Raw genomic sequence first — 12114 nt, forward strand, 5'->3', positions numbered from 1 at the left:
GGGGCTCCGCGGGCAGCAAGGGCAGGCAGGGCGGGCACGGGGGGGCCGGCTCGGAGGAGATCGCAGACGGCGCGGGGCGGCCCACGGCGGGGCCCAGACTGCCGGGCGAGCGCGGCGGGGAGGGGCGGGCGGCGCGCGCACGGGCGGGTTCCGTTTCCTGGGAGGACGAGGCCGCGTCTCCCGCGCGCTCTGGCCCCACGAGACTTCCGCCGCCGACGCCGCCTCCGCGCGCCGGGCAGGGCCGGCCGTGCGGGCCTCCGACCAGGTGTCCGCCCGGCCCCGCCCCCTCGGGGGAGAGACCATTTCCACGGCATGGGGGGGACGGAAGGAACGAGCGGAAGTTCCTGTCTGGGAGCCCCGCCCTCGCCGGAAGTTGTCTTTTGGAAGGGGCCGAAAGAACACTTCCGGCGCGGTATGTGAAGAGTTTGGCGGTGTTAACATTCTTGGTGGAGCCCAGAGCGGGGTGGAGGCCCGGCGGCCGCGATGGCGTTGGAGACGGTTCCCAAGGACCTGCGGCACTTGCGAGCTTGTCTTCTCTGTTCCTTGGTTAAGGTACCGGCCCGGGGTTTGGGGATGACGGGGTCGGGGAGGAGAGGGGAGCGCCCAGGCGCGTCACCCCGACGCGGAGGGCCTTCCGCGGCCAAGCCCGGCGCCGCGCCGGCCCCCGGAGCCCGCGGACCTCGCGCCCTGCTCAAGACAGGAGGCGAAGATGGGGAGTCCGGAGGGAAGAGCACCAAGGGGCCCGGGGGTGAGACAGTCAAACCGTGTGACGCGCGCCCACCCGGGCTTTAGGGAGAGCAGTTTGACGGCAGGATGGAAGAAGGGCCGCAGTGCAGGGCAGACTCCCAGAAGGCCAGGCACCGGCCTAGCCCGAGGAGGAGCCGTGTCAGGAGGAGCAGTGCCCCCGAGGTCAAAACACCCGCGCTGCCGACTGATGGCACACGGGCAGTGGCAGTGAGGGGTTGAGGTTGAAGGCCAAGTTGCCATCTTGATTGACTTCAGAAGATGGTAGTGCCTCGTGTGATAATAGGTAATTTGAGAGGATAAGGTTTACAGGAAAGATCACAGAATTCAGCTTTGGAGACATGCCATTTCCCTGAAGCACAGTTCCAATCACACCATTCCCCTACTCGAGAACATACTGACCCTCAGATCAGACAGCCCTACACAACCTCAACCTCATTCATTCTCCCTCCCCACACAGATTACACATGCCTCCCACCCATGCACACAACATGCCCTGACTCGGACACAAAATTGCATCTCCTCCAGCCTTTTTGCACAGCCAATCTTAAGGGGGACCCCCAAGGATGACTGAACCACACTGGTGAACCTGTGTTCTAAAGGAATGTGAATTCTTTGTTTCTCACTTATCTTTGTATCTGAAGGGCCTTAGGACAGTTAGTCAAGCAGTGGATAATATTTGTTGAATTGAATTTAATCAAGGAGTTGGTTGTTTGGTTAAACATTATTTCATTAGGTGCAGACTACTGTGCTGGGGTAGATGGCAAAGCTTGAATAAAGACAAAGTTCTTACTTTCATGAAATTTACAGCCTGTGGACAAGACAAAAACAGAAAACCATAAGTCACAGCATTATATGATAAATACATTACAGAAGTGTTAGCAAACAGCAGCCTAAATTCTGAAGATTAGGGTCAAAAAGTACCCCAGGGGCATCTAGGTGGCACATCCCTGGAGTCAGGAGTACCTAGATTCAAATACGGTCTCAGACAACTTAATAATTACCTAGCTTTGTGGCCTTGGGAAAGCCACTTAACCCCATTTGCCTTTCAAAAACATTAAAAAAAAAGTTTCCTAGAAGAGACATCAGCTGAGCTGTGCTTCAGAAGATAGATGGAGGGGCAGCTAGGTGGGGCAGTGGATAGAGCACCAGCCTTGGAGTCAGGAGTACCTGAGTTCAAATCCGACCTCAGACACTTAGTAATTACCTAGCTGTGTGGCCTTGGTCAAGCCACTTAACCCCATTGCCTTGAAAAAAAATCTAAAAAAAAAGATAGATGGAAATTCAGTAAGTCAAGATGGAGATTTCAGATTGAGGAAAAAGCACTTTGAGCTAAACAGAATATTCTAGTTTGTGTTGAAGTATGGAAATAGAGTAAATTAAGATTGAAAAGTGGCATGGAGCAGGTAAGAAAGGGAAGGATAGGATATTCAGAGCTTAGAGCTGACAGAAGCTGGGGAAAGGGAGAAGTATCACAAAGAAGGATCCAGAGAGGGGATGTGGGGGGGGGGTGGATTTAGGTGGTAAAAGGAAGGACTGAAGCTGAAGAAAGCTGTGAGGGAGAGGAATGATATCAATTAAAGAAAAATAGAACACAAGCACTATTTAAGTAAGACCTAGGAAATGAAGGAACAGATACTAAAAAGTTGAAGGAGGGAAGAATTTGGAGAACTGGAGAATTCCCATATTCCCTGTGAGTGGTAGTGGGAGAAGAGCTACCTTTTTAACTGGACCTACCAACTGTATCCCTTTCATGTTTCTTTAGACTATCGACCAATTTGAGTATGATGGCTGTGATAACTGCGACTCATACCTACAGATGAAAGGTAACCGAGAGATGGTATATGACTGTACAAGTTCTTCTTTTGATGGGTAAGTAGTTCTTTTCCTTAGTTGTGCCAATCTCTCAAATGTAGCTTTTCTATCTCCTCCCACACTTGCTCTAAACAGCGTGACATGTAAAGTCACTAGGACCCAAGGATATATATTAGGGAAGGAGAGAAATCAAATATAGTCTCAAGGAAATCTGATGTGTGAAAAGGAAAAATTATTGCTTTTGCATTTTTAATGAAGGTCCTCAGTAAAAGGTCTCCCTTTGGTCTAACAAAAAGTAGAGCAGTGTAGTAAATTCACCTTGTACTCAGCTGGTGTCATTCAAGAATAGGAAATAGTAAAGTTCAGTCCTATGGAATATAGTCAGAGAATAGAAGACAAGTTTTTCAGAAGGAGCATTTTGATTTTAATTTGATTTTTTTCTAAACTTTGCCTAATTAAGGATCTGATAGTTTCTCAAGCATGAAATTGCCTCTGCTAAAAGATAAGATAAAATGGGAGCAGAGCCATGGTAGCTTGACAAGTCCACTATTTTCCATTTAATATTTGTGAATGAAATTTTAGTTTTTACTATTCTCATTCAACATTCCTTTTGTCTTCCTAGGGTTATTTCTTCTAAAAACTTTCCCTAACTTTTCTTTTTTGTAAGGCAGTGGGGTTACACAACTAGGCAATTGTTATTACATGTCTGAGGTTAGATTTGAACTCAGGTCCTCCTGGCTCCTGGGCTGGTGCTCTTTCCACTGTGCCACCTAGCTGCTCCTCATTTTCCCCAACTTTTTATCCTCTTTTTACTATCTTTCTCTTGATCTTGATCAGTCCTTAACTTTTTTTCCACCCCCATGAACTTTTTTTTTTTTGCAATCTGGTGAAACCTAAGCCTTCTCAAAATAATGTTTTTAAATAATTGAAAGAAATGCTCAAATCCAGCTTGAGGACTGTGGAAAAAAAAGTAAATTTTTTTCCCCCCATCCAGGTTCATAGACTAAGAAATCCATCCAGGGGGCACCCCTTAGAGGTTGTATACCCCAGATTAAAAACCCTAGTTTAGGAAATACTTATTCAGTAACTCCTAAAAAATGTATTGAAGACCTAATAGAATTCATCTAGTTCAGTGCACATATTTTATAGATGAAGAAACTCAGACCAGGGAGATTTGGTTACTTACCCAAGATCACACATCTTATGACAGATCTCTTGATTTCTAATCAACTTCTTTTTTCTCTTTTCCCAGTTCTGTGGGCAAGGTAGTGCAAGACCCTGTAGGGTACACCCATAAGTTCTTCCCCAAACAAGCAAATATCACATCCAGCTAGAGTCATTAGACTATGTAAAGGAGCTAGGTCTTTGAAGGATGTCAACAGGTAGAAATTGAGTGGAGAAAATAGCTGTGGGGGAGGGAAAGCAAAATGAATAAAAGCATGTTTTAGGACTACTAGATGGTTCTAATTGACTAGATTGTGGGGTACTTGTAAAAGAGATAAGGCTATAAAGATGGTAGATTATAGTGTATTTTGTAGGCCATTGGGAATCATTGGAATTTTAAACTATAGCATGGAATGTGTGCATTAGGAAAAATACTGTGACATGGATGTCACACAAATACTAAAATGTGCTGGATGAATAGAGTTTAGAGACTGGAAGTGGGAAGACTGTAATTTGGAAGCTGTTGGGAGAGCTTAGGTATGTGATATATAATAAAACCCTTAAAGAGTAATAGCATTGGAGCCTTCTGGAGATGTTTTGGGAACCTGAGTAGGTATGGGGTGTGGGGGGGAAGTGATAGCAAGTCTTTGAGAGAAAGGACTCAGACAGATCTAAGGTTCCAACTTGAATGATTATGTTGCTATAAAAGAATCATTAAGAAAAACTGGTTTGGGGGCAGCTAGGTGGCGTGGTAGATAAAGCACCGGCCCTGGAGTCAGGAGTACCTGGGTTCAAATTCGGTCTCAGACACTTAATAATTACCTAGTTTTTTGCCTTGCAAAAAAAAAAAAATGAAGGACAAGAAAAACTGGTTTGGAGGGAGGCAGTACTATGGGCAGGGAAGGCATTCCTTCCTCAGAAACTCTGGGCTTAGTGGTCCCATTAGCCATGAACAGTGGCATTTGATTCCTGTATTGGCTGCTGATCTCTAAGAATCACTCATTATTTTTATTAATATTTTTTATTTATTTGTTTTTCCAACTACATGCAATGATAGTTTTTACCAATCATTTTTTTTACAAGGTTTAGAGTTTTACATTTTTCTTCCTTCCTCCCTTACCTTTCTACCTCCTTCCCAGACAGAAAATAATCTAATATAGACTCTATATGTATGATCTCTTTAGGATCTAGACGTAGTAGAAGTATTGCTGGATCAGAGGGTATGCACAGTTTTATTGCCCTTTGAGCATAATTCCAAACTGCTCGCCAGAAAGGTTAGCTCAGTTTACAACTCCACCATCAATCAGTGTCCCAATTTTCCCACATCTCCTCCAACACTGAAGATTTTCCATTTGGTCATATTGGCCAATCTCAAAAGGTGTAAGGTGGTACCTCAGAGAGTTGTTTTAATTTGTATTTCCCCTAATCAATAATGAGAATCATCCATTTTGTAGGGCAAAAGGTTGTTTTTTTTTTTTTTTTAGGTTTTTGCAAGGCAAATGGGGTTAAGTGGCTTGCCCAAGGCCACATAGCTAGGCAATTATTAAGTGTCTGAGACCGGATTTGAACCCAGGTACTCCTGACTCCAGGGCCGGTGTACGCCACCTAGCCACCCTAGGGCAAAAGGTTTTTAACCTAGGACTTGTAAACTTAAAAAAATAAATATTTTGATATCTGTATTTGTAATCCATTGTTTTTTATTCAGTTAAAAGCATCATTCTGAGGAGAAGTCAGGATAGTGGTAGTGTATCCAAAGACTTCACTAGACTGCCAGAGGGTTCCATGACACAAAAAAAAGGTTAAGAAGGGATATTGGATGTGGTACATGTATGTTATGGAACACTATTGCTCTGTTAGAAACCAGGAGGGGATAGGATTTCAGAGAAGCCTGGAAAGACTTTACATGAACTGATGCTGAGTAAGATAAACAGAACCAGAATAACATTGTACACCCTAACAGCCACATGGGGGTGATGATAACCTTAATGGACTTGCTCAATCCATCAATGCAATAATCAGGGACAGTTTGAGGGTATCTGTGATAGAGAGTACTGTCTGTATCTAGAGGAAAAAACTGTGGAGTTTAAACAAAGACCAAAGTCCTTCAGTTTTGTTTTTTTTTAAAAAAGATGTCTTATGTACTATATAATTTTGCTATCTCTAATATTTTATTTTTTCCCTCAAGGATATGATTTTTCCACATTCATTTTTGATCAATGCATAACATGGAAACAATGTAAAGATTATCAGACTGCCTTCTATGGGAGGGTGAGGGGGGAAGGAAGGGAGAATGAATGGTGGAAAACAAATAAAATCTGAAAAAAAAGGAATATTGTGTAAGAAAGTAGTATTTCTGGTACTGGTGAGGTAGTAACTAGGACAGTTTGTTGTGAGCATCCTATGAATGTGTAAGGCTAAAAGTGGATATAGAGACCCTCAAGGACAGGTCTTCCTACTGTCCCAACAAAGAGAAACTTAGGATACTCTTCTTCTCATTTACAGGATCATTGCAATGATGAGTCCGGAGGACAGCTGGGTCTCTAAATGGCAGCGAGTTAGTAAGTGTCTCCTTTCTTATCCCTTTCAGAAATGTTCGATACAGATCATTTTTCCTCTAGCCTTATTTGCAGAGAAGGGCTGACAGTTCCAATGTTGCTGGGTTCTGGCAGAAGGGCAGTATTGATTAGGTTGGGGGGGAAAGCATAGAACCATCTTTTCCTTCAGTCCAGAATAAACAGTAAACAATCCCTTCTGTTCAGAGTTCAAGTTCTTTGCATTAGTAGCCCAAGCCTTTCTGTGTAGTCTTACCTGCCTCCTTTCCATCTCTTTTAGGTACTTTCAAGCCTGGAGTTTATGCAGTGTCAGTCACTGGCCGTCTGCCTCAAGGTATACTATCCCTCTTTCCCTTTATTTCATCAGGCATCCACCAGGATTTGTACTTGCAGCAACCATTGAATAAGATGCAATCCTTTCTTACTAATAATGATCTTAGAGGAATTTACCCTCCATTTTCCACCTGATAGCTGACATTTTCTTGTTTTCTTGTTTTGTGTCTCTTTCTCACAAAGCTTTCTTCTCTCTTGTTGCAGGAATTGTTCGGGAGCTAAAGAGCCGAGGTGTGGTCTACAAATCCAGAGACACAGCAATCAAGACTTAGTGAGACATGAGGGCATCCAAACGCCTCTCCTCTTGAACTTCTATCACTGCTGAACTGAAAGAATACTATTCATTTTCCCACTTACCCTCCATTCTCCAATCTTTTGAGGGATGTAAAGAAGCAATAATGACCGACTGCAAGGGCATTGGATTCTGGATTGTTGAAAGAGGGTTGGATTCATAAAATTATAGAAATGTTGAGGTAGAGTTCTGTAGAACTTCCTATTTTTTAGCGAGGCTGTTGGATTGTGTGTGTGGAAAAGAGGATAATAAATGTGAACTGTTTTAGTCAGAAGCACTCTTTCTCAAGTTCTTTGGTTCAGACCACCTCTTACCCAGCTATGAAGAGGGGCCACATTCTTAGAGTTTGTCAAGGCCCTCTAAATGGTTGCTGACCATTTGAAACTTCATATTGCAATGTATTTTGGGTTTTACCTCATTACAAGCTTTTTAAAATTAGTAATATTTTATTTTCTTCCCAATTACTAATTAATTTTTACAAGATTTTGAGTTTGCAATTTTTCTTACTCCTCTTTTCCCCTCCCTATTTTTTGAAAAATAGTTGGCAGTTTGCTATGGTTTGTATATGTGTAAAACATATTTCCATATTAGTCTTAATTGTGGAAAAAGAAACTGATCAAAAAGAAAAGACTGAAAGAATAAATTAATTGAAAAAATAAGCATCGATCTGCATTCAGAGTCATCATTTCTTTATCCTGGCATCAGTTCTTTATCCTAGATGTGAATAGCCTTTTCTTTGTCCTTTGTACTTGCCTTGGATCATTGGGTTGCTGAGAAGAGCTGGATCATTCACCGTTGATCATCTCACAATGTCATTGATACTGTGTATATTGTTTTTCCTGGTTCTGCTCATTTCACTTTGCATCAGTTCAGTACAAGTTTTTCCAGATTTTTTTCTGATTTCTGCTTGTTCATCGATGTATTAACTTATAATTCCTGCTTACCCTATTGACCTTTTTATGGCTGTCTTTTTGACCTGATCCTAATATTTTTTCAGTGACAGAATTAAATAATCAATGCCTGGGTCTAAGAACACCAGTGAAAACCTGTGGTATAAGTGTAAATGAGTGATACCTGAAGCATACTGGAAGAAGGGAGAAAGGGCAACTTTATTTTTTTCTTTTTACCAACCATCCCTGGGGGCAAGGTTCACATCTTAGCTGTTATCACTTGTGTGACCTGGACAATCTATTTCATATTACTAGGTCTCAGTTCTTGCCTGTAAAATAAGGGAATTGACCTTGTTCCTTTCAGCTCTAAAATTAGCTTCCTTTCCTAAGTTTTCCTCTCTCTTTTTCTTTTTCTCTTTCCTATCAGTCTTTATTGCCAAAGTGGTATAACCTAAGAACTATGAGTTGGTCTCAATAGCATCCTGAATCTAGTTCAAGTTGTTTTCCATTCAATCTCAGTAATTCCAATTGGCAACTCAAAGTTCTTAGGGAATCATCTTTATTGGAAATTCAATTTCCAGTTCTTACCAGACCCTTTCCCTGTGGTCTGACCAAATCCCTTTTCTCAGTTCTCTCAAGCCAACTTTTATTAGTTATGAGAAAAAAATAAGTATTACACAATTCCTAGAACATGAATAAAAATGGAGGACTTCCCAAGACCCCATAAACTAATCTTTTTTATTTTATTTGTTTTTTTAGATTTTTTCAAGGCAAATGGGGTTAAGTGGCTTGTCCAAGGTGGCACAGCTAGGTAATTATTAAGTGTCTGAGGCTGAATTTGAACTCAGGTAGATTGAGGAGCCCCCATATTAATCAACTTTTAATTCAGGCCCATCTGCCCTTCCCATGAGTATTTCCTTTCATCATTTTATAGCTACATATACCTACATATACTTTAAAGTTAATAATTTTGCCCTCCATCCCACCTCCAATAACTTAGAAAAGATGTATATATATATATATATATATATATATATATATATATACAATTTTTTTTTTTGCAAGGCAAATGGGATTAAGTGGCTTGCCCAAGGCCACACAGCTAGGTAGTAAGTGTCTGAGGCCGGATTTGAACTCAAGTACTCCTGACTCCAGGGCTGGTGCTCTATCCGATGTGCCACCTAGCTGCCACCTAGCCATCCCCTAGAAAAGATACTGCAGTTTTTACCTACCTACCACCTGCCGGTCTTGTAGTTGCTTCATGGTTGGTTCTTGGAATTGAACAGACTTTTTGGCTTCTGGTTATTTGGGCTTCACAGCTGACCTTAATCTCCTGATGTTATCCTGTTCCCTATCCCTTATAAAAAAGCAGTCCCTGACTGCTTTAGTTATTGCTAGTTTATTTAGTTATTGCTCAGGTGAGTTCATCTTTCAATTCCAAGAGTGTTGAACTGGTGAAACAACTTCCAAAGGCCTTATCCAGTAAGGGATAAATGTGTACCCTGTTGGCCACTTGGGGTTGCTAATGAGTCAGTTTGTCTTTCTAATGCAGTTGAAATTTGAGAGTCCGAAGTAGAAGAAAGACCAGATATGATAATGTTCTCATTGGGGAAGGGCTTGCCCTGATGGCTCCTGTTTCATACAGTTCACTAAGAAGACCAAAACAGAGGGCACTCCCTTTATCTCTTGAGAACATTAGTGTCTACTCTAGCACAATGCTTCTCAGACTTTTGAGGTAAGGACCCCTTTTTAAAGGCAAAAGAAAACATGAAGCTTTTAGAAGTTCTGTAGCATGAATTTTTATTAATCATCAGCAGTTATTTTGAAAATGAGTTCTACAAGGCACACATACACTGCTAGTGGTAACTGAATTGGTATGATTTCTGGAAAGCAATTTAGAATTATGCCAAGAACTGAGGACACCAGTGATAAAAGAGAAAGGCCCTATGTACAGTGCAAAATGTTTCTAGCAGCTCCTTTTTGTAGTAGCAAAGACCTGGAAACATGCCTATTATGAAATGGTTTAACAAGTTGAGGCACAAACTGAATATTACAAACATGGGGATGCATAAGAACTGAGAAAACTATGCAATGGGTACAACAACATAAATGGAAAAGCAACAGAATAAATTAATGTGAAAAGAAATGTTAGGAGCCCTACCTTCTTTGTAGAAGTGATATGTAGAGCACTCCATTTTTTTTTAGTGTGTTAGTACTGTTGAACTTTTTACTCCTTTTTGGGGATGGCTTTTTTTGGGGGGGGGAGGGTTAGATGGGCAGTGCTGATGCTAACTACCTGTGTCACTTTGAGTGTCAATGAATCCATCTTGTTGAACTAGGCTGCTGAGGTATATAGTCTTCTATCTCTAGATCTCTGATCCTATGACACTGATAAATTGGGAAATGTAGGTATTGTACAAAGAAAATATCAATAAAACTTAACATTTTTTAAAAGTGAGTTTTACATTAAAAAGGCCTTGAACCATAGAAAGTACCCTTGCTTATTAAACTGAGTTAAACAGCATGTTTTACTGGAGTTAAAATGACAACATTTGACATGCATGACTCCAGATTAGGAACCACTGACCTAATAATTTTACCCCTCTCCTTAAGTGGCAGCTAGCATAGTGGACAGAGTGCCAGACTCAGTACAAATCTGGACTCAGACACTCAGTAGTTGCATGACCCTAGGCAAGTCATGTAGTTCCTCATCTGTAAAATGAGCAGAAGGCAAACCAGTCTAGTATCTTTGCTAAGGAAAAACCCAAATGGGTTCACGAAGAGTCAGACTAAAAAAATGACTGAACCTCTAACTTCTTAGTTTGTGAAGCAAACACCCCAGTAGCTTCCTAGAGTTCATGATGACCTGTCAAAAACAGGACTTTGGACTACAATCGCTCTTCAGTTGAGCAAATCTTAACTATCTTCCTGTAAAACACAATGGCAGATCCTGCCTTCAAGACTTGCAAAGCCAAGGCTGACAATTCAAGACTTTTCAAAGGAAAACATGACCAAAAATAATACACACCTCCAGAGAGAGAACTGATGAACTCTTGAGCACAGATGGAAATATACTTTTTTATTATTGTTGGAGGTGTTTTGGTGTGTTTTCTTTTGCAACATGGCTATTATGGAAATACATTTTGCATGACTTCACCCGTATAATATCATATAGCTTGTCTTCTCGGTGAGTTGGGGCGGGGACAGAAAATTTGGAATTCAAAATTTTAAAAATGAATAGTTAAACATTTTTCCATGTAATTGGGAAATTTTTCTTTTGAAGCCAAGATTGTTCAAAGGGAATTAGAAATGATGAAGGGAAACTTCTTCCCAGGGAGGTGGGATCAATGCAGAAACTTTACAAAGAGCTTCCTTGGGTACTGAACTCTGCTAACTAAGGAGATAGCTAGAAAGATAGAAAATTTAGATTTCCCCTGATGAACCGAGTCTAAGCAATGGGCAAGGAGGGGGGTGACAGGGGTTGAGGCAGGTGCTGAATGTCAGCAGGAACTGTGTTGTGAGCAGCTTTCATTGGCTTTCTCAAAAACCCCTTGGAAAGCCCCAGCTACAACTACTCCCCTAATATGTGTGTCTGACCCAGAAAATGGAAATAGTTGAAGGGGGAGTGGGGGGGGGGTGGAGGGTGGCGGGAAAGGCAAGAAGAGCGGCTCACAGCCGAGCACGGAGGCCTCCCCAAAATAACCACACTCTGGGTTGCTTCAGCCTGCCGCCAAGCCGGGGCCCTAACTGTCAGCCTTGCAGGAAGCGAAAGCCACAGGCTCGAAGCGTCCTGGGGGGAGGGGAGGGAGCCCCATTCCCTACCCGGCCAGTGGCTTGCTACCCTCCCTTGCCTTTCACCTTCCTCAGAGTAGAGCCTGCCAAGAAGAGGGGGGGGTCTGGAGGAGAGGGGGGCCTCTTGGCCACAGGACCTTCTTTTACTTTTGTTCCCTGGTCCCCACTCTGGCCAAGCTGGAGGACTCTCTTTGCTCTCAAGAGAGAAAAACCACTTCCTCTCCCACCCTCCTTGACGGGGGCCGGGCACAGCACAGCAGCTCTGAGGTCTGGGGAAAAGGGGACCAGGCCACTGAGCCTCCATCCATCACCTCCCCCCCTGGCCGGCCAAAGCTGAACTGGGAGATGAAAGTGGAGAAGACTGTGGTTCCAGGTTTCTGATCTATCTTCAGCTACCTAACTGCTCCCTCCTGCCTTGCTTTCAGGGTCTTTTTTTCCCTTTTGAGAGTGGAGACCAAAATCCCATCCTGGAATTCACCCTTTTGCCACAGTCTGTAATTTAATCTCATTATTGCTTTTTTTAAACATCTTG

The 12114-nt window shown here is 42.5% G+C and overlaps 1 protein-coding gene across 1 annotated transcript; it reads left to right on the forward strand.

The window, feature by feature from the left end:
* The first annotated feature begins 338 nt into the window (after positions 1–338).
* On the forward strand, positions 339–7573 carry SUPT4H1 (SPT4 homolog, DSIF elongation factor subunit). The gene is made up of 5 exons (XM_074223622.1): positions 339–552; positions 2510–2616; positions 6226–6281; positions 6556–6609; positions 6813–7573. The coding sequence occupies exons 1-5, from the start codon at positions 484–486 to the stop codon at positions 6878–6880; spliced, it is 354 nt and encodes a 117-aa protein (XP_074079723.1). The 5' UTR covers positions 339–483; the 3' UTR covers positions 6881–7573.
* Positions 7574–12114: the final 4541 nt, after the last annotated feature.

Source organism: Macrotis lagotis, chromosome 2, assembly GCF_037893015.1.
Source record: "Macrotis lagotis isolate mMagLag1 chromosome 2, bilby.v1.9.chrom.fasta, whole genome shotgun sequence".
In the NCBI taxonomy this organism is placed as follows: Eukaryota; Metazoa; Chordata; class Mammalia; order Peramelemorphia; family Peramelidae; genus Macrotis; species Macrotis lagotis.